Raw genomic sequence first — 26,632 nt, 5'->3', positions numbered from 1 at the left:
ATTATAACTCCATCAGGTCCTAAAACTGATGCGCTCGGCTCTTTATTTATTTATTTTTAGAGCTTTCTTTCAGAAGGGGAAAAAAAAAAAAAAGGATTATAAAAACAACACTGTTTAGAACATTCCACTTTCGGCTTTATTTACAGGGTTCTGCTGGGGTCACGTGAGCTCATGCCACAGGAGTCAGCCTGTCAAAAACAATGAGTATTTCATCATCTAAGTTTAATCTCTATCAAAAACATAGGAGACTAAGAGCACAGTCCTACAAGTCTTACAAGTCTGTGTGGTCTTATTGCCATCAACGGGTCTATTCATGCAAGTGTGAAATGAGGAATGGGATCTGAGCATGTTACAGTGGCAAAACTGAGTGCTTCAAACTTGCTGTATCACAAATATTGGTTTTTTTAGAAAAAAAAAAAGGCAAAAAGACAATGACATTTTTTTTTAATGAAAACCTTCCCTCAGAGATCATATGGTATAAATGGACTATCTCAACAGTCAGCTTTTTGTTACACTCTGAAATCACTAAGTCATCAATTTAGCCCATTAAAAAAAAAAAAAAGCTTTTTTTATTTTTTGTATACATTCGAACACCAAATCTCTCGTTTTGCTATTTCCAGCAAAGCTTCATATTTCCAAAACTTCAAAGTTTGACCTACGTATTGAATTCCCGGTAGAGGCTCATGGCATCTTTCTTTGTTGAATAAATCCCTCATATATACAGCCTTCAACTGAAATCTGAAGTTTCAAATGGCTGCCTACAATAAAGGGTGCATTGTAAAACTTGGCTAATATTTGCACTGTTTTAAAAACTTCTGAAGTGAATGCATTTAAGGCCAAGACCCAAAATTGTTTAATCTGTGATGAAAGGGTTACAAATGGTAACCCTTCCACTTGAGTACTACAGTTTAAATAGAAATGATGCCACATTTGTTCCTGGACTTCCTGCATTTCGAAACACTTTAAGCAAGATTTCTCTCCCCAGGATTATTGAAAGGATGGAAAACCAGACATTAAAACAAAAGACCACCAGTCCACACACATACACACACACACAAATGAGAAGTAAATTCTGCAGAGCAAAGAGAAGAAATACAGAGATAACAACAAGCATCCATTACTGAATATTAGTAAGAAGCAAGAGGATGTAAGAAAATCTACACTGCCCAACCAACACAAATAAATTGATGGAAAGAGAAGTCCTAATACAGTACGAATCTAATACTAGATGGAAAACAATAGAAGCATTCAAAGCAGAAAAATCAACTGTTCAAAACATTTCTGTTATTATCAGACATCAAATACAAATGCTGCAGCCACGTGCCGCAGGCAGCATCTAGACAGGACATTAGCACAGAGTGGCAATGACTATATTTTCTAACCAGAACACAAGAACTGCTGATAGTCTTTATGTCTGTGAAAGTTCCAGAGAACTTGGGAGAAGGCCAGAATGTACCCACGTATCCCTAAAAGTATATACCAGACAACATGCATAGCTACATACTTGCTACCTTGACACTATACCAAGCAAAGACTTCAAACGGAATTCAATAATTAAAAGAATATATTCTTTTTTATTTTGTTTAAGAAAAAAAAGTCAAAATAATGTAAGTATAAGCCCATACTTCCCTATGTTAAACATTGATTTCAAAAGCAGAAATTAAAAAGAATCCCAAACTAATCTGACACACACTAAAAGATGAAAAAAACAATCACGAAACACAACTTAAAAAAATGGGGAATCATCATAAAAGAAGTGATTCTAATGGGGTCCTGTGGGATCAGTCTTAGCCCCGTGCTAGTTAAATTTTGATTAATGACCTAGAAACAATATGTAATTATTTTTGGTGAAGCTTGAAGATGACAGGAAAAAAAAAAATAATGAGGACTGACCACATACTGACCAGTAATAGATTATGTTAGTTGCTGCATGCAAATAATTAATTGTTTTTTTTTAAATATAAAATACAATCACATATCTAGAACAAAGACTGCAAGTTGAAGGATTAAATACTAAGGCACAAAACCTGCATAGATTTATGGATAATTAGCTAAACAGGAAAATCCCATCTGCTACTTTAAGGGCTGAAGTCACCTAAGAAGGTTGGAAGTCCACAGTGATGCAACACCCATCCTCTTGTTCTGACCATGGATGAAGAAGGGAGGATGTCAATATACTGGGAAGGACTCAAGGATCCACAGGAATACCAGAAAAAATGCCTAAGAGCCAAGACAGTCAACCTATTTCACTTAGCCCAGACAAGGTTTCTGAATCCAGAAGTATCAAAACAGGAAGAATTCTGATAAAAGAGAAGCCCTCAGCTTTGCAGACAATAAGTTCAAGTGGCTGGAGGTCTGAACTAGGTAGTAAAGATTAAAATATTTTCCTCAAATTTCATGCATAGCCAGCTAGCCTTGTTGAAAATTGTAATCATTTCCCCATCCTTGTGAATTCTGAAAGCAAAGATAGGAAAATGCCTTAAAGGACACCAAAACAGACATCATCTGAGATTATTCTGTGTCTTTGTTACGTAAGGCCCAGCCACTGTTTCTACATTCATTAGTTGTACTCAATAGATGTCTTAGCCTAAATGCTTAGATAAACCACTTCTGCGCTCTCTTGCTCACAGACAAGCTGTGAAAAAAATGTCATTTTATTTCACGCAATATAAACAATCCTAAAGAATCTTATAGCTCCTAGCATTTGCAAACTACTAAGAGAGGCCAGCAAGCTATCTAAAAATGAACACTGATTATTTTTACCTTGGTAGTTCTCCACTCCCAGCCATCCCCTATTTGCTGTGAATGCTTAACAAATTCTTCACAGTACTGCTTGAATCTTTTTTCTTCCAAAAAACAGTCCTCTTCAACAGCCATGCTACAGGACATCTGCAGAGCAAACTAAACGTTAGTACTGACAGACAAACACTAAAAATAACATGCACTGATTTATAGCAACTGAATAGCAAAAGAACAAAGCAGTTGAGAACGCTTTGTTTCTATTAGACAAAGAATTATTTCAAGTGCAACACTTTAGAGAATCACAAAATGGCTGAGGTCAGAAAGCATCTCTGGAGATTGTCCAGTCCAAATCTTATGACCAGAGCTGCATCAGCTACAGAAGGTTGCCCAGGATCATTTCCAGATGGGTTATGACTATCCCTAAGGAAGATGTCACAACCTCTGTTCCATCATTCCATTACCACAGAAGTGCCTTTATTTTGTTGTTGTTGTTGTTGTTTAAATAACGAGAAATGTATACACGTATCAGCTTGTTTACTGCCTTTCAGTGAACAGTGCCGGGAAAACACTGGCTCCAACTTACTTATTCCTTCCTACCTGGTATTTACATACACATTGGTAAAATCCATCCCTCCAGCCCTCCCCAGGCTGATAAGCCCTACCCTTCCATGTCTGACACCACACCCTTAGCCATCTTGGCAGCCTTTTGCTCAACTCAGTGCAGTACAGCCTTCCTTGAACTGAGGAAACCAGGAGTGGGGAGCTGTAAGGGCAGATGTCTCATGAGCATTATGGACCAGTGTGTGTCCTCAAGCCTGAACTCATTTGCGGGTTTATTTCAGCAGGCCTAGCAACTTCTCCGCAGGGAACTAAAGGCAGAGGGCTATCCGGTGTGGTGGATGCTGCCTCACAGCCCAGCTGGAGCACCACAAACCTGACGGCCCAGACATGGCGTCATGGTGCTGCAGTCTGAGATGGGCACCTTCCCTGCCTTTACATCCTTACTCCCGGCTCTCACAGGGCACAGGGGTACTGTGACAAACCTGCCAGCGTCTCTTTCTGCTGCCAGAACGGACCAACCACACACACCCTCTGCAATCCACCTGCGGGCACCAGGTATGACCGAGCTGTGCAGACAGACGTACACGCAGGGACGGGTAACACCTCCACGTACGTAAGGAGAAATGCCAGCAGCTCGCACTGTGCAAGCCACGCTGCAGGCTGCGGCCACAGCCACACCGTCACCCTGCCTGCCTGGGGAACAACATCTGGCACTTGAAACTGCGTGATTTCCTGTGGCAGGCCGCCCGAGCCCCCAAGCAGCACAAGTTACCTGGATGCGAAGAGACAAGAAATTTGGAAGCGGGTTCCACCTACGTGCCCGCGGTTCCCAAATTTCCCAGTCCGGATGAGGCACTGCCCGCCCGCAGGCAATAAGCCGGGAGCTGCGTTATAGCGGGCGGGCGGGCGGCAGCCACCCCGCGGCCCCACAGCGGCTAACAGAGGCGGCCGTGAAGCCCGCGCCGCAAGGGCAGGCTCAGGACACGCCGCCTCCCCTTGGGGCCACGGCTCACCCCGATGGCGGCGGATGATGGCGGGACGGCCCCATGGCGGGGCGGAGCAGGGTGAGAGCAGAACCCGCCCCTCGCCGTGCCCTCGGCCCGTTCCGGAGCGCTGCGCATGCGCACTCGTGGCGGCGAACGCCGCTCCGCTCCTGGGAGGTGCGGCGGCTCGGGGAGGGAGGGCGGAGGACACGCATGCGCTGTAGGTGGAGGCTGCTGCTGCGCTTGGGTGGGTGGTGCTGGGGAGGGGGGGGGGTGCGTTCTCAGCGGGTTTTTTTCGGGAGGTGTGGTGTTTCTCAGTGGGTTTATTTTGTAACGCGGTGCCCCTTGACACAGTGTGAGGAGTAACAGCTTTAAAGGGTAAATTTAGGTTTGGTGTTAGGTGGAAATGCTTCACGCAGAGGGCAGTGAGGCCCTGGCACGGCTGCCCAGGGAGCTGTGGGTGCCCCAGCCCTGGAGGCCCTTAGGGCCGGGTTGGGCCCTGGACAGGCTGAGCTCTGTGGAACTGCCGTGCCCATGGCAGAAGGTTGAAGCTTCAGGGCTTTGAGGTTCCTCCCAATCCAAGCCATTCTGTGATTATTATTATTTTCTGGGAAGCAGGACTAAAACCTGAGTCCATCTTCTGTTCTTCAGGTGCTGGCTTTAGGGAGGAAGCTTCTGCTCCTCAGGGCCTGATTGCCACAGTTGGCAGGAAACATGAGAAGCGTTGTGCCCATGTTATCCTTCAACCATCCTTCAACCCAGACTTAAGTATGGTAGGATCATAGAATCATTTGAGTTGGAAGAGAACATTAAAGGCTGTCCAGACTAACTACTCTGCTACAAACAGGGACGCCTATAGCTTTAACAGGTGCTCAGAGCCCTGTCCAGCTTGACCCTGAGTGTCTCCAGAGATGGGACACCCACAACCTCACTGGGCAACGTGTGCCAGTGCTTCTCCAACCTTACTATAAAAAAAAAACTTTTGTCCTTATATCCCATCTAAATTTCCCATCTTTTAGTATGAAACCATTTCCCCTTGTCCTGTTGCCATAGACCTTGCTAAAGAGTCCATCTCCTTTCTTACAGCTCCCCATTCAAACACTGAAACACCACTTTCAGGTCTCACTGGAGCCTCCTCCAGGGGTATGCACCAAGTCCCTGGAAGGTTTTCCCTTCCTCCAGCTCTTCTCTCTCTGCCCGCTCCTCCCACTGCCCAAACAAGAAGAGATGTTAGAACTAGATAAATATAGTGCAGGCTGGGCTTCAGCCAGAAGCTCAACAATGCCAGTTTTATTTGAATGTTTCTAATTAATTTTCAAAACTTGCATTTCGTCCCTGCAATATAAATATATAATGATATATTATGACTTTCATCTAGTAAAAGCAAGTAGGAGAGGAAGATGAAATTAAAGCAGCCAGGTCACCTGAGCATCATCTTATAACTGATGTTTAAGTAGAAAAGTCATGTGAAATGATTATTTAGCTTTCTGGAGTGGAACAGAACAGTTGGAAGTGACCTATAAAGATCATCAAGTTCAACTGCCTGGCCACTTGAGGGCTAAAAGAAAGCTGAACCATGTTGCTGAGGGCATTATCCCAATGTCTCTTAAACATGGACAGCTGTGGGGCATCAGTCACCTCTTAGGAACCCTGTGCCAATGTTTGAGTACCCTCACGATACAGAAACATTTCCTAATGTCCAGTCTGTAGCCTCTTAAATTGCTTTTGGTTATGATTTTTGCTAGGTGCACAAAGCAGCTAGCATTTGTGTAGCATTTGCTAGACAGGTAATGTGCATCTAATGTAGTAAATATGTGTCTGTCTTGCTAGATAAATGCTGGAAGAATTATTTTTAAGCTCATGAGTCTATCAGACCAAACATTTGTTGAAAGTAATGTCTTATCCAGTGTGACTAGACTGCCCAAACAGTACTAATCACAAAATTCACTATATTTTTATATGCTTAAGTAGATGTTGACTTTGCCAGAGTATCTGTAAGCTACCCTTTTAAAGAGTTCTGTGACTGCTGGAGGAAGAGCAAGCAAACTGACCCATCACCTTTGAAGTCCATACTGCTCAGTGCAGAGCCTCCTTATCAGTAGGATGCTTTGCTATAGCTGATTTTAAGGTGACATTTTTCATCTGCGCAGTTCCTAATTTGCCTGTAATCCACAGGGTATGGAAGGTTCACAAGGGCCAAAGCTTTTTGCTGGAATATTCTGAGGTAAACCAGTTCTCTTTATTCTTAAAAATTCCATTTTCTAGTTTTTGGCTGTTAGCAGCCTAGTTCTTCAAATATACACCATGATTCATATTTAAATATAATTTTCACAGCTCTTCCTGAAAAATGTAACGTTCCATGTAAATCCATAATTTTCAACGTTAGGTATATAGGAGAAAAGATTTGTTTCACTACATTATTCTAGAGAATAGCTGTGTATATTGTGCAGCATGCTTTGAACAGGTTATTGTACCTCCACAGATTATTATTTTGACTGCATATATTAATTTGGAAAGCAGTTGCATGGCATGGGTGATGCCATTAAAACTACAAGCTGTGTTGTTATAGTCATTACTTAATCATTATATGAATTAATTATTTATGTTGTTATTGCCTGTTTCCTTTAAATGTTGGTGTTTGGAAATTTGGTACACAAATGCCATGTTGTCACCCTGCCTTGAGTTCTGAAGGGAGATTTTACATTGTGGAATATATTCTGTAAGCCATTTTTGCTAACAGAAAATGCCTGTGTTATTGAAAAAATGTCACGTAATGTGCATTGCCTTGGAAGCTAGAGCTCCTGATTTCTAATTTTAGCTTTGTTACTGTCTCTTTGCATTTTCTCAGGCAAGAATCATAGGTTTAAGACATAGTGCATTTTAAAAGTGGCTGCTGGGGCCTCAGATCTTGCATTGAATTTAGCAGAGGATCTGCCATGGCTGCCAGATTCCAGAAAACTAAGCCGGAGTTTCTGTATACTTGGATCCATTCACTTAAACTAAAATTTGTGTAAACCAATTTTCAAATACAGTCCCCTTAAAAATCAAGGACAGACAGTAATTAGATGCTCACCAGGAGCAGACATTTTTGAAGACTGTAGGCCTTAGCCATGCTTGAGTTCAAGCATCGCAAACAGGCTCTTTTATCTATGGGCCTTAAATTGAATATACACAGTGTTAAATAATTATGTGTTGTTAAAAGTAAGCACAAACAGTGGGCCTGAGTGTCTCCTTTCAGTGCTTGTCAACTTCCTCATGACTAACTCTTAAGGTTACAGAAGGTAAAGATTTAAAACACTTAATTTTGAAAAACTATTAGCATCTGCACACTATTAATAGTAATATTAGTAATATTAGTGAGATACTGTATTATCTCAGAGTAGACAGGATATTGCAGGGAGTAGATTCTAATCCTGATTGTGGTGTAGACAGATTAAGACTAGTAATTTCATTTTCCTATGTCCGTTTCTCTTTTTGTCCATCTTCAAAGTATATTCTTAGAGTGTCAAGGACCAGTCAGGTCATTCCAGCAAGTGGCAGCGAATGCCTCTTTATAAAAGGATGTGTTATAGTTCTGAAATTACTTGTCAGCAGGCCCCAGATATAACTATAGAGTCATAGAGTGGCTTGGGTTGGAAGGGGCCTCAAAGATTATGCAGTTCAACACCCTACCCCCAAAAACCACCAGATCAGGGTGCTCAGGGCCCCATCCAAAGTGACCCTGAATACCTCCAGGGCTGGGACAACCACAGCCTCTCTGGGCAGTCTGTGCCAGTGCCTCACCACCCTCTCATTGAAAATCTTCCCCAGGCATCAAATTGAAAGCTCCCCTCTTTTAGTTTAGAACCTTTCTCCTATGTCCTATCACAGTCTGCCATGTAAAAAGTTCATTTCCCTCCTGCTTATAAGCTCCCTTTCATTATTGCCACTACCAGCTCTCCCCTAGTCCTTCTCTTCTCTGGGCTGAACAAACCCAGCTCCCTCAGCTTGAACATGAAGGTTTCTGTCCCTTCCTTTCCTGAATAAATTGCCCAGTTTCCTATCTCATCTCTGCTGTACAAATGCATGAATAGTATTATCCCTTGTGTCACTACTTAGATATTGATAAAGAGAGGTACAGGTCATCAGGCAACTTTTTATTCTGAATACACAAATATATGTACAAAACCATCAAACACTGATAATTTTTGAGTGCAAAATACAGGATTTTAGAACTAAACTGAGTGAAGATCACAGAATAATTTTTCATCACCTAGAAGGTGGACAGAGGGATCTCTGAGAGGTATTTTTCATCTCGTTCTTCCTTGTCTTTGGTTCCAGAGAAGACAACTTCATTGATCAGTCAGGAAACTCAGTCAATGCTCTGCTAGTAATACTCTCCAAAGAACAAAGGCAACACTGCATCTCTAGAATTGATAGAATTAACATGATGTACTTTCAGTTTTGTAAATCCTTCTTAGTTTGATTCAGATCTTGAGCAATTCACAGTAATTCTAATGCTATTTCTTCCACTTTGGTTTTTGATTACTCTTGATTTCCAGTGGTGAGCAGTGTACCTGTGTTGCAGCGTGGTACTACAAAGGAATACTGTTAGCTAAGCCAAATAAGAAAGGATGGATTAGCCAGAGCAAAATGGTTTTGAAAATCTCATGAGGCTATTTGACAGCATGTTCAAAAGCAAAATGTCATTTGTATTATAACACATCCAGTCTTCATTTGCTCTACTGATATGGTTACAGGAGCAAATGTACCTCATTTGCAGTTAAGAAGGATTGCATAGACAGGCAACATCTGCAAAAGCGAAATGTGGAACTTAGTTCCAGTTGAAACTGGTTCTAGCAAATATCAGCCATGTCCGATCACTTAATTTACTAGATTAATTGACCTAATAGAGATTCTGCACAAATAATACATAGTAGGAATTAAAACTACGTTCCTCTGCATTCTTCTGCTTTGTTTGTTTAGGAGACTTCATAGATGAAATTCCCTTGATAAAGATCATTTGTTCAAGAGGTACTTTTTCAAAATTGTTAATGGAGATACGAACCTTTCTTTTCAATAATAACTGCAGTATTCTTACAAAGTAGAAGTGTAGTGTTATTTTCCTTCTGTTGGTAGAAAAAAAGGAATTAACTTGGTGTAGGCTGTGGTAACTCATTGTTAGGTTGGTGAATGGAGCTAAGTTTTGTAAACTGAAATCTGCCTTCAGTTTACTTGCCTTTGTGGTACTGTGATTGTTTGGAGAGAAAGTTCAAAAGGAAACAGACGGAGAGGTGTACAAACAGCATACATTTTTCATGGATATTTTTCTTCTACTCCTGCAGTTACGAACTGGCACTGAAGAAAATACTCGTACAATGCAGCAATTCTTCTGTTCTTCAGGTTTTAACAATTGTTCTGCTTTTACATATTTCTCTTAATGTAAAAGCTTAATCTTTCAGGATTCAGATTTTTTCCTTATGTGTTTTGTCCTCACTTTCTTGTTACTGTTACTTACGCTGCATTCTTGTCTTTGTTTGTTTGCTTGTTTTTTCCTGTTAGACCAATTTGAGACAGGCTGCAATTATCGTGTCATCAATACAGAACATAACATCAAATGAAGGCTTCAGAAATGATGGTTGGACTAGATGATCTTGTAGGTCCCTTGCAACCTTGTGATTCTATGATTCTATATGATTCTATGATGCTTCTAAGCAGTGGGACTTTGAAAATAACAAGGAGAACTAATTGATACAGAAAGATAATTTTTTAAGCCAACGTACCCATTTGTGGTCAAAACAACATTAAAGTGTCTGCAGACAGAGGAGCAGAGGTCATTATAGTGAAGGATCATATGAAAATGCAGTAAAGAAGTACTGTTAGAATCTATAGCAAATACACATTTATATATCCAAAAAATTAACAGGTTACCATTTGTCTCTCATGTGTCATTAAGCCAGCAAAGCTGTGCTACCACTGTCACGTTTGCTGAAACCTGCAAATCAGAAATCATTTCTGAGTACAGTATCTGAAATATTTTTGTTCAGGATGCAAACTAGATCAGAGCTAAAATTCATTCTATACGTGTAAGTTAGATAAAACCTAGTGTAAAGCTCCAGAATAAGCTATTCCACAAACCTAGCTGATTTGGTATAGCTCTGAAGGTCCACCTCATAAAGAACACTGAGGTAAGTCAAAACTGACAGATACTGGTGTTATGGAATGAGCATTTTATACTCAATTCCTACAATATGTTGTGAACCAAAATCATATAAAGTAACTTCCAAGGCTGTGTTTTGAGAATATATTGTCTTCAGATGATAGGTACAAAGGTCAAGAGGGAAGACTTTCTGGATAGAAAATGACAGGCAAGAACAGAGCAGTTGTCATCTACCCCATATAGAGAAAAGATTTTGAGCTTAACAAGAAGACTCTGAGCTTAATAAGGTTTATTGCAAAAGTTAAGAACTCTGTTATTTAAGGAAGCCAAATGAATTGAAACGTGAGAGAATTTCTTCATGAATTAAGAATAAGTTTTTATATATTTTTAAGCACCTTTTTCTGACCAATCTGATTAGTGTGCTGCTGGTAAAGAACCATCTTATTGGAAGGGAAACCATGTGATCATGTAGTGCCATTGAGGTAGTGCCTGTGACACAAATTACACGATAAATCAGGGCATTAGCCTTACCTGCACTGATGGTACAGCTAAGTGAAAGAAAACAGAGGAGGCATGAAGCCACCTTTCCTCATTCCAGGCAGCTGTTCTCATTTTCTCTGAATGAAATAATCCCTCCACAGCAATTTTCCAATCTGTATCAAGCCTGTTTCCTATCCTGGAATCTCATCCATACTTTTAGCATAAAGTAAACAGCATGATGGGAGAAAACGCATCTTGAAAAGTCTGAATTCAAGTGTATGTGTATAGTTAGTGCATGTTGTATCCCAGCAAGTGTGACTTAATTAGTTACTCATGTCACAGCATCATATGCACATGAGATCCAGCATACCTATAGGCTTGATTTCAGGATTTAAGGGGATCATCAGATGTGCCTTTCAAGGAACTAGGTTGTTTCTTGGTTTGTTTGTCTGGGTTTTTTTCTTTGCAAAACCTCATTTTTCACCCTATTCTCTCAAAGTGGGAAAATAAGTGGCTGTCAGAGAATAATGCTTTCATAGCTGAGTAAGGTCCCAATAGTTTTAGAGTTGCTAAGGGGCTACAGGTGCCCCCAGTTTGCCCTCATAGAATAATGCATGTCAGGATTGATGCATGGTAGTTCAACAGAGGCCTGATGGATGATAGGGATAGTGTTTTTAACAACAGTATGGAAAACATAACAAGGTCTCACACCAAAGTGGTGAAGCCTAATGCTTAATCTCACAGACAAAATTAAGTCCTCCCCAGTACGTTGATACTCATGGAATATTATTTCCATTATTTTAGTAACAACTCATGTCTTTGGTAAAGTGCTTGAAATCCTTTTCTAACTGCGTAGGTAACAAAAGAAAACTGAAAATAGTCTGATCTGTGCCTTCAGAAAACAGACCTGTTAAAAGCAACCAAGACCTGTTAAGTGCAAGTTTATGAATAGGAAGCAGATAGATAGGAGAGACTTCTGCAAGAAAAATAAACTTACTTGGAAGTGATGTTATTAAATTTTTCACAAGTGCAAGTGTATATTGTGGTGATTACATTCCTATTGAGAGTTTAAATCCGCTTTTTGAAAGGTATGCAAAGTGAGTGCAGGCACAAAGTGATCTAAAGCAGGAATCTTGAAGTTTCTGTCCAACAGAGAAAGGATGAATGAATCTGAAACCACATTTAGTGATAAGTGATTTCCTGTCTGGAATGCCCCTTGCCTGTATTTCCTGACTTTCTTTTGCAGTGTTTCAAGAATTAAGATCCATTGTTATGTTGTCTTCCCGTGCCAATGCTGAAAGCCTCTGTTTCATGAGAGTTCAAGTTCCCATACAGAACTTGCACAGTGAAGAACTGGAGCTACCCTTGCACATACAGCTGTAGATCTAGCACTCAGTGAGCCCTGCTGTGGGTATGCACAACTCCACCATCCTCCTTTAGACCTCTCCTCTACATAGTTAAGGCTTTTTAACATCATATTGCTCTTTAGTATCCCTAATGCCATCACCATGGATGCTGAGGAATGAGTCAAAGTGGTTAGTGTCACTTGTTTTTCTGAAATGGCCTCTCCTGTTGCTATTGTCAAAGGTAGACTAGTCAGACCTGGGTCAGCCTAGGTCCATGGGCTGACCAGCTAAGCTGCCTCTGATGTTTTTAATTTCAGCTCCAATCCTCATAGCTTCATAGCTTCTGAATCCACCTTTATCATTCACTCAGTTATGATTCTCAGACACGTCGTCTGTTCTTATTTTCTAAACAGCTGTGCTGTCCACTTGGTTAGCCTTCTGAATGGTATAGCTAAGCATTCTTGTTTGGAAATGCCTGGTAAAGAAAAAAGCAAGTGTTTATTTGGTTTGTTGTAAAATGTTGGAGAAAGGCCCTGTGCTTCGTTGTCTTCATCGACATATGGCCTCCAACATTTTTAGTATATCTCTTTGTCCTACTTACAATAATTCTACCAAGCAAATGGCCTCCACATGATAAGAATGTTATAACTGTTTCTAAAATTACATTTCTTATATAATTGTGGCATATGTTTTAACTTGAGAATATGATAGATTCTCTTCTATTGTCACCAGTCCTGCCTGCTTTCTGGATTTATTTCCAAAAATCAAAACATATTGAAAGCAAAAAACTCAGTGATGGTGCTCTCATCAGGAAATGCAAATAAGCTTTTTAAAAGCTCCGTGGAAGAGCGGTGCATCAATAAGTGGGGAGTTTAACATGTTGGAGAAGTCAGTCATCTGCAGTTTGTTACTTCGTCAGTTTGAGCTGACAAAATTCTGGTTGCCTGAAAAAAAGAAAAAAAAAAAAATTAATATCACCTGCCAGGACCAGAAAAAAACAGAACCTATACTGATAAAATGATAGTTTGAATAGTGAATAATTGTTCAACTGACGTGGAACTATTAATGAAGGATCAATTAACAACCGTGTCAAAGCAGACAGTATAAATACTGGGCACTCTCTCTCTCTTTTTCTGTTCTATTGCTTTTCAGTTTGTTTTTGGCACTTCAGAGTGCTTCATTTAAGACCTAAGTAAGGCAGTCTTGGTTTAGACAAGCCTGAGCTAAACAGAATATGAACTGGAATACTTCAGTTAGCAGTTTGTACCTGGTTAAGCATGATTAGCTTGGGTTGTCCCCAGTCTTCTCCCAAGGTAGCCTCAAAAGACCAGCCTCTGTCCCAGAGATCCTGAGCAGGAAAATGGTTAAAGAAGCATCCTAGAAAGGATGTAGGAATCCTTAGCTGTGACTGAGTTAAGGGAGCTGTGTTTCTGGAAGTCATCTGCTGCCCAACAAAGCAATTCACAAGAAAAATGAGTGGAATGACACAGGGTGCTATTAGCTTGCAGGTAAAGATCAAGATAAAAGTCAATGGAGAACATATAGATCTGGATGATAAACATAGAGGGTGCAGACAATACCTTTGAAAGATTGTCTGTACTGCCAATGCATGTAATACTCCTGAGTTCAAAAATATGCTAGGTATTGACCTGTGCCCATCAGGTTAATTTCTCCTAGGGATATCAAGGGGTTAAAACCTGTAGAGATAGGAGATCATCTACATAACTGGACAGAAGGAACTTCCAGTCTCCTTCACTCTCCTTCTTTGTCTTTAAAATGGGCAGGTTGACCTGTGTGAAAATCTCTATACTAGATTTCAAGAAACCCTCTTAACTCACATTATCTAATATACAACAGCGATGCTTCTGTTAACCCTTTTTTGGACATAGTTAAAGGCCTTTTTCACTCATTTGAATCGTACTCCAGAACAGAATTCAAATCACTGCTAAATTACTGAGATGTTATCAAATCCAGTATACTTTTTTTTTTTTTAGGTTTTAGTTTTGTTTTTTTTTTTTTCCCAGAAAAATTGTACAGTCATTAAGATAGAGTTCAACTTATAAAACACTAAATCATTGAAAAGATCAACTAACACGATAGTTTGAACAATTCTGGAATACTTTCCTTGTCATGATCACAAAACTGCTGCTGGTTGCCCCTGAAAAAATAAGTGCAAACAAAAGTGGAGCTGTAGGGATGTCATCCCATGAAACACTGCCAGTAGTATTTCATAATAAACCATCTTGGTCTCAGTACTCTTTTCTACTCTATTATATGCCTGGTAATTTCTTTCTTTTTGTCTGTGATTCTGAAATGCATTGACCCAATTGACCAAATCCACTCTAGCATAAGAGGCTGTAACTCCACTTCTTTCAGTGAAGTTATATTTACCTATAACACAGTTACACTTTGCTGGAATATTTCCTGCCAGAAGGTGTAAAGGTTAACCAAACTACTTCCAGTCCCCGAGTTTCAGTCATCATACTTAGAGTCATACGCAGCATTTACACAAGGTAAATAATACAGGAAGAGTCAAAGAAAGTCAGGAAGACAAGAGGATGAAGAGCAGACTGTCACTGAAATAGGAATGATTTATTTAATAACACTGAAATAGCACACTTTAGCTTCACCAACTCATCAGTGTCAGCTCCCCTCATCTGTACATGGCACTGACAGCTTCTTAACATAACAATGAAATCCATGGGCCAAATTCTCCTCCGCTCTAAGTCTGCTGCAGTTGATGAAGGTATGTCAGAATTAATTTAGTCTGACAATTATTCCCCATTACCTGGAGTAATTATGGGGCTGCAACACCTGGCTAATGAAAACCTAGTATAATATGGGTACTGTGTTGCACGGTTGACAGCATCAAAGTGACCCTTCTTGGAAATAACTGAGTCACAGTGTAGTCGGCACAGGCCCAGAACTGGAGGCGAAATTACTTCTGTGGAACTCTTCAGGTACCTTTACGTGGTGCTACGAAATGCTGTGGGTCAAGGATGTATTGCAGAGCTAGTGAGTCCTAGAGCGCTAAGGAGCACAGTACGAAGACAGCCAAGTGGAGGAACTGGGTTCATTATAGACAGATTTATTAGATCCATTCCAGAATCAGCCAGATTAAGTTCATGCTGAACCGCAAGATCAGCTGCAAACCGGTGCTCCTCATAGCTGGAGAAGAATGCCAAGACTCTGAGGCTGGATCTGTCTGGAGCTGAATCGGTTTCATAGGGTTTTCTAGCTTATGTACAAGCCAAAATATAGCTTACAAGTGTTCGGTTTGCATATAGCTCTATGCCAAAATTGGCAACATCTGGCTTATAACTCTCCACAGATAATTGATTGAACTAGATATGATTCAAATGAAATCACGTTCAAGAGACACATTTCTTTTCCTGTGATTTTTCATGAAAACAGTGAAATTCAAGAGGAAAACTAAAATAAGATGTAAATTTAGGTTTTAGATCCCTAATGTGCAGTGTGTACGTATTGCATGTGATTTGTAATGTAGAGGCCAGAGAAACAGTAATTTCATATGTAACAATACTGGAATGTACCCCCAAGCACAAATTTAAATGAGACCCACCCAACACCAGTAAATTGGAGTGCTGTGTTTTCCCAGCCTGGTTTCTTTTGTCTGCCATCCAGAACCATGTTCAAATCCAGGTCACTTTCTGCTTAATCCCCTTTATTTCCAACACTTTGTAACTGTTCCTTTCTTCATACCTGCTCACAGTCGAACAATATTGCTTTATTGATGAATGCATTTTGTTACATAAAAAAACACTTTCATTTGTGTCTTCAACAGCACTTATAAATGTTGTCTGTCTGGTGAACATTCCCTTTTTTTGGGAAAAGTGTTTAGACACAGAAGAAGCTAAAAGCGGCGGTTAGCACCCTGGGAGATGACAGCTTTTCATAGGTATCCAGCAGTTTGGAAGCAGCTGCTGTATTCTGTTTTATCAACTACGGGATTACTGGGGGCTAATGATGAGGGTGGGGTCATCTGTTTTCAGATCACATCTGCTTTCATCTCTGCCACTAACTCTTTCTATTAACTTTGGCAGGTTACTTGTTTCTTGCTGTTATTTTCATCTATCTGCAGGATGAGAATGATCGTATAATAGGTGTTTTGAAGATTAACTCAACACTACTTAAGGCCCCTTCAGATACTCAAGTGAAAACATTAGTGTATAGAAAATCAAAGTGTAATTATTATGAAAATGTACATTATTGTTTAGAGCAAAAGTGAATTGAAGACAGGATGATGAGATAATCAAACCACTGGAACTGAAGGATTTTGAGGCTTGATATTTAATAAGTAAAAAGCAGATCACTTAATTGAGCTTAGAGAGGATTTTCCTAGCAAGCAATCTTCATTTCCTTTGTAATTTTTTTGTTTGTTTGTTTGTTTGTACTACTATCTAAGAAAGATCTAAGATTCAACATGATAGGAAACAGAAAGATGTAAAATAGCATTCAAACTGCCCTATCCTGTATGTACAGACTCACAGTCCCAGTGAATCCTGTATGAACAAGGTAAGTTTAGATTTAGGTCTTGCTATTGGCTATATCATTAGATAAAGGTCTAATGGAGACAGTACAAGTTTATTATAATTGCAAGACTTCCAAAGAATTATGCAATAAGAAATTAATCAAAGGTTTGCCATGTTTTTGTTCGTAAGGGATCAAAAGTCTGAAGTAACCTGCATTGCCATCAAGTTGCCGTGCTGCTCCTAAGAAGCCAATGTTACTTCTGTAACTAATGGTCTTTTTCAAAGAGTATTTAGTACTTCATGAAATGGACTATCTACAACTCAATCCAGAAAAGGCTAAAGGGATGACATTTATAAAGCTCCGGTTGCCACAAATCAGATTTAACTATAACTGTACTACAAATGAGTAAAGTCAGACATAAATGAGATATAACACTAACAGAGTGGAAGTTATATTACCCTACATTTCATTTATTGAACTTTCTTTAATTTATAGGCTTGTTTGGATTATACGGTATCGTGAACGCTCCAGTAGCATCCCTCCAGTCGGGGGTTCTATTTATAGCACATCCTCTCTTCATTGGATGCCCCTCTACATTAGTTTCAATGAGGCAGTAATTAGGCCCTTAAAACAAAATTAAGATATCTTTAATAATTGAATTCAGGCAGAAAGCCTACCCAGTATTCTTTCAAAAGACAATCATTTTTATAAAGCTTTGGGGCTGTGAAAACAGATACATTTCTAAATTCTCCTTTTAATTTTTCTTTTCTCTTATTTTTCTTTGATTTTTATGTATTTTGGGGCTACGTAGCCACTATCTCCACAAATTTTGGATTTCACACACACCCATATTTAGCCATAAGGCAATTCTGAACTCTAAAAATCAAGCATACAGCGATTCCCTGTAGGATAGATTACTTTTGCATTCTAAATAAATTCTATCATGATAGCCAGGGGAACTACTTAGCTGTACATGATGCTTAACTGGAGCCGGACCATAATTTTAAAGAAAAATAAGAAATATTCAAGAGCCTTAATCCTAAATGTACTTGCCAGTGTGGCCCTACATGCAGCTTTCACTGCTGTAGTTGATGTTATTAGAAATGTCAGAAGTAGTATTACAGAAAAATATTTCTTCGTCACCATCTATTGTCTGATATTAACCCAAAGACAAGCTAACAAAAGGACACACAGTAGTTTTCACTATGTAATGCATGCAATCTACGTTAACTACCTCACAATCAAAACCTAATTATACAATCAACACATGGACTGTGGTAAAGAAAGTTGCACATAGGTTGGTCAAGGTAAGAAGGTTCAATATGTTGGCTGAGGATGATGAGAAAGATGTGACAAGGTTGTAGAAAGGAAAGCAGTGAGTATATTAGCAGCTGCATTACATAGCATATGCATATTTCTTTGCTCTGACTTTGGGCTGTTTTTTCAGTATGGAAACGTTACTCCAAAATTACCTTTTTTAGAGTGTGAGAATCAGACAGATAGCAATTTTGAGTATGTCTTCAGGGAGCAAGTTGATTTGAGTGATGAAATTCATAAGCCTTGTAATTACAGTAATTATGAGACCATACCTTTACAGGTAAGAACTCATAAGTAAAAACATTAGCATGACCAAGAAGCTCGATAACTCATTCCAGGGCATGTGGTTACAGTGCAGTGCTTAATATAACCTTCACAACTGCACTGGCACCTGGTCTCACCTTTGAAATATATCCATCCTGTAAGCATATACCCCTCTGTGCTCAACTCTTTGAGCGTAGCCTTTTTAAGATTATTTCTTAGTTTCTCTAGCAGATGGTTACAGGTGCTCAAACCTTACCACTCATTTTAGACATCATTTGTCTCTGTGGCTTTTAAAAGAAATATCCTGAAACACTGGAATGTTCTGACTCAGATTTTATTCAGAGAAACGCGTGTTGGAATAAGTATTCCCTCCACAAAGGGAGCTTTTTTGTCCTTTGTGCTTTACTCTAGCCCTGACCTGCTGGCTAATGGGTAAGGAAAGTTTGGTAGTATAGGGCAATGCCTCCTTCCTAGTCATTCTGTGCTCTTTTTTGTTGTTGTTGTATTTGCTGAGCACTTAAGCGCCAGGTATGTCTTCTGTGACTGTCATCTACAACCAACACCACGAACTTTTGGAATGGTACTTGGAGAAGCTTATTAGGAACAAAGCTTCTCATCAAGTAGACATGCTGAGACAGAGATTTATTTATTTGTTTGTTTTTAAGGGTCATTTGACAGGATATTGTTAATATTCTTCAAAGTTTGTGTCCATGAGCTATAACAATAAATGCCACTCATAAAATGAGGGTATCTTGTGGAAACTACAGACGATCCATTTGATCACAGCAGCATATAATATTTCTCAAAGTCCTGTGATGAACAAGTTTGTACAAATTTGAGCTTGTTCCATTCTTTTTATTTAGTTTCATATTGCTTGAATGTTATTCTCACTGGAGAATACCTGCACCGTTCATCATTTAGATTTGTGATGCTAATAAACTTATTTTATCGTTCAGTGATTTCCCTATTTCATTATTACAGTTTTGTTTGGAATTTGGAGCATCCTGGTCATACAAAATTACTTCTAAGTCTCTGTCAGTTTCAGCTGTGGCTGAGCATTTGTACACATTTGTACAAAATGTTACCAGCGAGGAGTGAAAAAGAATACTTGCAATCCAATTAAAACATGTGTTTTAAAAACACGGTGGTCAGAGGTTTAAACAAGAGAAATTCTGGTTGGATACCCTGAAAAAGGTTTCCATCATGAGGATGGTCAAGATTGTCTGAAGTGGTTTTCTGGTTTCCAGCCTTGGAGGGTTTCCAGAACCAAGTGAGAAAAGCCCTTAGCAACCTGGTGTGATCTCACAGCTCACCCTGCTTAGGGTGGGAGGTAGTACTAGAGACCTCCTGAGAGGTCCCTTCCCACATGAATCGTGCTATGATTTGTTTTAGTTATCTGAAATAATAGCTGTCAACAGTGCCAGCACTCTGTGCCATAGGTGAGGATTACAGATCTGAACAACTAGCAGAATAGTCAGACATCTTAAGACTTCTGTCACAGAGCTCAGTTTTACTGTACAGATATATATTACACAATTAAAACATAATTTCTCAAAATAGATTCAGTTCTCAATTACACACAGAATCAGTGCATGTCTTACCAAAACCTGCCAGATGAGGCCAAACCAGCCTCATAATGTTTGCATTATCTATTTCTTTGTACTGATCTTGCATTAAGATATACTTGTCATAGGATTGCAAATACTACTCACCAGATACGGATTTGTTTGTTAATATTAGTAAGTGTTTTCTCATCTCTGGCTATGATTTTTAAAAGATTTTGGTAGAATACGTAAAATATTATTCTGAATTACGCTGTTGTGAAAACATGCTGAAAATTCTTTTTTGTTTGTTTGTTTGTTTTGTTTTGTACTGTTTCATTTTGTCTGAACTCTGGAATCTTTGCTTTAATTTTTGTTGTGTTGGCCTCATTAAGGAGAAATGCCCTTAGTATATTAGAAAGACTTCTGAGGGATTAAAATATATATACACAGTTATTTCTTCATGAATTTTTATGTTTATTATTTCTTTGGTATTATAAAAGGGGGATTTATCCAGGACTTTAAGCGACCCTCCCACTAGTGAAGTGGCCCTCTAAAGAGCAACATTTAAATTAGGAACGCTATCAGCATTTACACATATTGCACACAAAAGGATATGTTAAAATAACATTATTACATTTGCAAAGTCAAGTACTCAAAAGTCACAAAGTACAGAATTAAGCTTCAACTTGTCCCCCTTACACATCAATGCTCTAGCGGAGTTATTAGTGACTGAATTGTAGAGTACTTGCCTGCCTTTTGGGGGCACAGAATGGATGGCGTCCCTTGAATGAGCAACAATATATTTTTACTCTTATTCTCTAATATGGTGTTGCAGGCCTTACTTTCAGTACTTAATTTAAACACCATTTGGAAGACTGAATTACTAATTACTTTCCTGAGCATCTCATAAAGAGAGTGTGGAGCTTCATCAGAGGGATATCCGTGGTTCTTTCATGAGCTGAGGCAGTTCTTGTTGCAAACATACACTGCCTTATAGATGAGAGCTGCAGTGCACAGGGGGAAATCAGAGATATCTGATAATTTGGAATGCCTAGGACATTTTTTTTTTACTTTTTCTTTTTTTTCCAGTGGACTCACATGTGCCATAGAAAGTTCCCACTGATTTTCTTCGTAAGCATGAGCACTTGGATCTTCCACAAATTAAACACCAGAGTCTTCAATCAAACGCCTACAAAAAGAGAACACAGATAATGATTGTCTGTGGTAAATTTGGTTAAACTATGTGCTTCCTTGCATCAGAGACAAGATCCAACTCACCAGAGCAGTATTCAACTGTTTTAATCATTAAAACATCATTTCTGTGTCAGCCGCATCTTGACTCACCAGCCAAATACTTTCTAACTTCCAGATCAAGTAAGAGGTTTCACAGAAAACATTCACCCTCTTACAAGCCATGAATCATCCACAAGCAGGTTCCCCCAAGGCATTTACAAGGGGAGAGTGCCTGTGAAAAATCACTGTACAATCTGTAACTCCGATACAAGAGTGCATTTATAAGTCTAAGTTGCACCTGAACAACTGGCCTGGAAAATTTCAGCAGAAGACTCTTGAAGTTGTCGCAAGTTCAACACTTGTTAGCAGAGATTGTGTCTCAGTAACAGAAGTTACAATCCATACCACTCACAGTAACCTTGTAGTTACCAAACATTGATGAAACAGATAACCTAATACTCACTTCAGGATTACAACTACCAGAATACATAAGCAAAGGGCATTAGCCTAGACTAGAGGAAACACAAGAGTTTTTGTACGCATCAGAATACAGAGCTTACACAGGACAGAGTTGAAGAGGTGTGTACCAGAAAGCAGAGCTGTAGGAACCTAGTGGAGAAAGCAGCCATTTTTCACAGGTAATCAAAATATGAGGTCAGCTTGGAACCTTCTCCACAGACACAGAGATGTTAGGTAAATTAGAGAACTGTCCTGTGACTGAGTTGTAGCAGCTCCTTGGCACTCCAATAACCACAGTGACGTAATGAGATCAGAAGAGTGGGTGGTAGGACCTCAGAAGGTGGGGAACCTGAACCCCAGATGCAGAGGGGCAGTCCCACTGTCCCTTTGGCAGATGGTTTGTCACCCCCAGCCTAACCAATTGTTATCTTCTCATGGCTCTCTAACAAATGTAACCTTTAAAGAAAAATGCATAAAGACTTGAGAAGGAGGATCTAAAATAAAGAATTGCTCCTGGCTCTTTCGTCACTCTTTCACAAACCCACAACATCAGTGTGAATGATCCTGGGTCCACTGGGAATCCTTCTGTCATTGCTGCCCTCCTTAAAGTCTTCAGAACAACTTCCTAAGAGAATCTGTCTTTCTAAGAAAAAGAACAGCACTTATAACTATTGCCTTAAAACAAACAAACAAGCAAACAAAGAAACAAAAATCATATAGATAGATAGGTAGGTAAGAACATAGGTAGGTAAGTACACAGGTGCATGGATAGAGGAACTGATTTACTCCTTTTTTTCCTTCTTTCTCAAATAAAATAAAAAGTTGCCTAAACATTGGTTCTCCAGATTCCTCACACACCCTATTTAAAGAAGTAAAAAGAAAAACAAAAAAACAAGCAGTATTTGCTCTGCTTCAGTTTCACTTCTTCCTCCTCGATCCTCAGAAAAGAGTCTGTGATCACTGCACCCCACTCAGTTAATTTTTTTAAAGGGAATACAACCTACACGGTACAACTGAGCAATCTGCTTGCTGAACACTGGCTGTGTAGTCTTTCATGCTCGCATTATTCCCACCCAGCTTGCAACATGTACATTTTTAGAATACTTGCATAGATATATGCGAGTCTGACGATGTTACAGCCATTTCTTCTCTCTGGCCAAAAAAATATATAAAAAACTAGTATCTAGACATGCCAGTATGGCAATAATAGTAATCATTTCTTTCATCAGAAAAAGAAATCTGAAAGACACAGACAGGACACAGACCGTGCAAATCAGAACAGTAATACGGAGTGGTAATACTGAATAGGTGAAAAACACAAGCACACTAGTCTGCAATAGCTACTTAACCATACAGTCAACACATTTCCTAGTACCAAGTGGATCAATCAGTCCAAATCTGTTCATTAAAAGAAAAAGGGAAAGGAAAAAAAAAAAAAGAAAAAAGAAAGAAAAGGGGAAAAAAAGAAAAGGGAAAGGGAAGGAAAGGAAGGAAAGGGAAGGGAAGGAAAGGAAAGGGAAGGGAAGGGAAGGAAAGGAAAGGGAAGGGAAGGAAAGGGAAGGGAAGGGAAGGGAAGGGAAGGGAAGGGAAGGGAAGGGAAGGGAAGGGAAGGGAAGGGAAGGAAAGGAAAGGAAAGGAAAGGAAAGGAAAGGAAAGGAAAGGAAAGGAAAGGAAAGGAAAGGAAAGGAAAGGAAAAAAGGAAAGGAAAGGAAAAAGGAAAGGAAAGGAAAGGAAAGGAAAGGAAAGGAAAGGAAAGGAAAGAAAGGAAAGGAAAGGAAGGAAAGGAAAGGAAAGGAAGAAGGAAAGGAAAAGAAAGGAAAGGAAAGGAAGGAAAGGGAAGGGAGAAGGAAGGGAAGGAAGGAAGGAAAGGGAAGGAAAGGGAAGGAAAGGGAAGGAAAGGAAGGAAAGGGAAGGAAAAGGGAAGGAAAGGGAAGGAAAGGGAAGGAAGGGAAAGGAAAGGGAAGGGAAGGGAAGGAAGGGAAGGGAAGGGAAGGGAAGGGAAAGGGAAGGGAAGGGAAGGGAGAGGGAAGGGAAGGAAAGGAAGGGAAGGGAAGGGAAGAGGGAAGGGAAGGGAAGGGAAGGGAGGAAGGGAAGGAAGGGAAGGAAGGGAAGGGAAGGGAAGGGAAGGGAAGGGAAGGGAAGGGAAGGGAAGGAAAGGACTCTAAATAAATAAATGAAGTCCTTTGTAATTCCAGCAGAAGCACAGCTCCATACTAAACTTTCCAGTCCTTTGGAGATATACTCCTTTCTACAACATTGTTGCATTTACCTAAAGGCATACAAAAATAACAAGGATCCTGGATAGGTCTTTTTACTGCCACAGAGCAGACAGTTACAGTTAAAGTTGAGCAGGGTGGCAGCTGAGGATGAGCACCTGCAAAGCCCCGCAATAGGTGAGATCTCATGAGATTTTTGTAATCACCGTGTCAACATTGTAAATTGTTGGTACATTTTTGTAACAAAAACTTCACGCTACTTTTCCTGGCTGAGTTCCCCGTCTTCGCACTGTCAACGCAGGTCTCAGGCAGCAGAAAAAGTGATTTTGATTTTTGTGACATCCATAGTTAATACACAACCTGGGAGCATCACAGCACTCCTTCAAAAAATCTAGGGACAAAAAATTGAGACTGTTTTGCAAATGGCATTTATTACAAGGCAGTTATAAAATGATTCCAGCTAATTCTGCGGGAGTTGCATTAGCCAGCACAGGTATATGAAGAGTCATTTTGCACTATTCTGAAATTATCTTTCCCATACCGCTCCACAGCAGAGTACATTTGCTCCTCTTAGCTAGAGACCAGTTCCTATTATGCTACCCAAATGGCATGCTAGCTTCTAGCATGAGCTAGTATTACTGCAGAAGGCTAATGATCTTGGCTAGACTGTCCTTGCTCGTACTGCATCATGCTGATCCTTTCCTCCTGCAAAGGGCGAATCTGCACCACCTGAAGTCAGCACAGAGGTAATCCAAATCTCTGCCTAACACATCCTCCTTCTCCTGACCAGCTAAATGTTACACGTGACCATTTCCTTTTGGTAGAAGAGGACGTCTCAGGACCAGTCTGGCAGATCTCAATATAGTGTGTCTGAGCACAGAGGGAGAACTTGAAATCACGGGGCTCATGGAACCAGATGTGGCCTCAGTGAACGATCAGAGGAACCAAGCACACCATAAGTGCAACCCCAAGTCTGCAGCAAGACAAAACTTGGGCGCAGAATTTTTGGATGTATGTACAAAAATGATTTGAGCACTCAGAAAACTTACTTAACAGGAGCTGTCTCTTGACAGTTCCATTATTCACCTCTTTTCTGGCTTTTGGTAAATTTGTTGTAAATGAAAATAAAGTTTAAGTAACTTTCAACTTGTGGAGCTAAAACAAAACGTAAGCAGATAAAGTGCATGAGGAAAGAATAGCATAGGCTGGATCTTTGTTACCTTAATCCATCACCATGTGCACTGGAGAAAGCTTCTGACCAGACAATGATAATTAATGAAGCTGAGAGCAAGAAGGTTTATCTTGTGTAATGTCATCCAGATGGAGGACTGTGCAGTCACTATCGGCTTCTTTTCTGCTGTAGGTCAGACCTGTACCATTGTAGGAAGGGATATAAACACGGATTTTCAATTTTTACTAAGTTCATTTTCTGACTATATTCATACTTTAGAGAGCCACTGAAATATTAAATCCACCTCCGCTGTGATTCATGGCTAGAAAATTGGTACCCTCTATACTAACAAATAAACTGTTGCCCGAATTAAGTACTGCCAAGGATACTAATCAGAAGTTGCCTATTTCATTTCCTCCATCATTTGCTCTTTCTAGGCTGAGAACTTTCTCTAATACCCAACACAAGGCAATGTGTTCACCAGCAAAAGCATACTTTGAGCCTTTATAATAATTTAATCCATTATCAACTTGTTACCCAAGAATTACATGCATTCTAGAGAAGCACATACTGAGCACACACATATCAAACTCACATTAGCAACTACTGCTGAGTATGTAAGGACACAATGCATTTCATAAAACAGCCACGGATTCCAACGCCAGGTAAAGCATTCAGGGGTTAAAACCAGCAGCAGCGGTGATGCAAAATTACTCACACAAGGTTATCAGCTGCAGTGAAAAAGAACAAAATGCACGAAACTTTAGAAAAACACGAACTTCAGCTGCATGGGTAATGGAATAGTCTGTGTTTGTTAAGTAGTCTGCTCTTTTCTCCTTCTGCTACTATGTTTTCTGTTTATTGGTGTTACTATAATACTTCCAGAAAATTGATCCTGCAGCTGTGAGATCTCTGGGAGTTTTGTTACCAGGAGTGAAAACAGCCATAGCCCCTGCAAAGGTACCCTATGGTTATAGATTTGCTTGTGACTGTTCTGTCAGATTTTTGCACTGTCCTCTTCATTAACTGCACATATACTGCCTTTCTTTGATTAAAAATATTGCAGGCACAATTGTAGATACAAAGAAGTCAAAATACAAGTAATTTTGTGTGAAACGTGGAATCACTCAGATTAGATTCAGAGTAATCCGTTAAGCAATTTCAGAAGTTTGGGACACTTCCTGGTTATCAGCAGGCAGCATGCAGCGTAAGAACGCTACACCTACTGTTTTGAGGACTCTTTCAAAGCATTCATCTCAATTTTGCAGTGCCGTCAATTCCATAGCTGCAATCAAAGAAAGATCTTAGATTTGGCCTTAGCTGAATACACAGATTTGGATTCTAACTTTAAAGTGATTGAGCCATTTTGTTCCAGATACTTCCATCTCATCTATGTATAAAATCTGTATACCGTCTGTGAGCTATGAATATAGTGCACATTTATTTTCCACTTATCTTAGTTGTATGTTCTGCCCCACCACATTTCTTTCATGCAGAGCAATGCAGCACCACATTTCTGCATTCAGTCCCATGAACTGTATTTCTTACACCTGCCTTATTATTAAATATGCATAAAACAAACCCTGCAGGATGGGTAGTATATATGTAAATACAAATATATCAGTTAATTCTGGGTGTTTGTGGCAAGATTTGAAAACTTGCTGCTGCAGAAGAACAAAAAAG

The 26,632-nt window shown here is 39.7% G+C and overlaps 1 protein-coding gene and 1 long non-coding RNA gene across 4 annotated transcripts in view; one reads left to right on the top strand and one right to left on the bottom strand.

The window, feature by feature from the left end:
- Positions 1–4,442, bottom strand: part of ATG10 (autophagy related 10) — a 79,511-nt gene extending 75,069 nt beyond the window's left edge. The window contains exons 1-2 of one of the 2 annotated variants that reach the window (XM_072359410.1): positions 4,317–4,442; positions 2,764–2,889 (exon numbers count right to left, since the gene is read on the bottom strand). In XM_072359410.1, the coding sequence (XP_072215511.1) occupies positions 2,764–2,889; positions 4,317–4,424 (234 nt within the window). In that variant the 5' untranslated portion in view covers positions 4,425–4,442. Of the gene's footprint in view, positions 1–2,763; positions 2,890–4,075 lie in introns of both variants that reach the window. The other variant, XM_072359411.1, reaches the window with a different exon arrangement.
- Positions 4,438–26,632, top strand: part of LOC140264000 (uncharacterized) — a 35,001-nt gene continuing 12,806 nt past the window's right edge. The window contains exons 1-3 of one of the 2 annotated variants that reach the window (XR_011905983.1): positions 4,495–4,533; positions 6,462–6,510; positions 20,960–22,183. This is a non-coding gene — a long non-coding RNA (uncharacterized lncRNA). Of the gene's footprint in view, positions 4,534–6,461; positions 6,511–20,959; positions 22,184–26,632 lie in introns of those variants that run through there. The other variant, XR_011905984.1, reaches the window with a different exon arrangement.

The sequence above is a fragment of the Excalfactoria chinensis genome, chromosome Z, assembly GCF_039878825.1.
Source record: "Excalfactoria chinensis isolate bCotChi1 chromosome Z, bCotChi1.hap2, whole genome shotgun sequence".
NCBI lineage: Eukaryota > Metazoa > Chordata > Aves > Galliformes > Phasianidae > Excalfactoria > Excalfactoria chinensis.
This window is presented reverse-complemented; position numbering and strand designations above follow the sequence as displayed.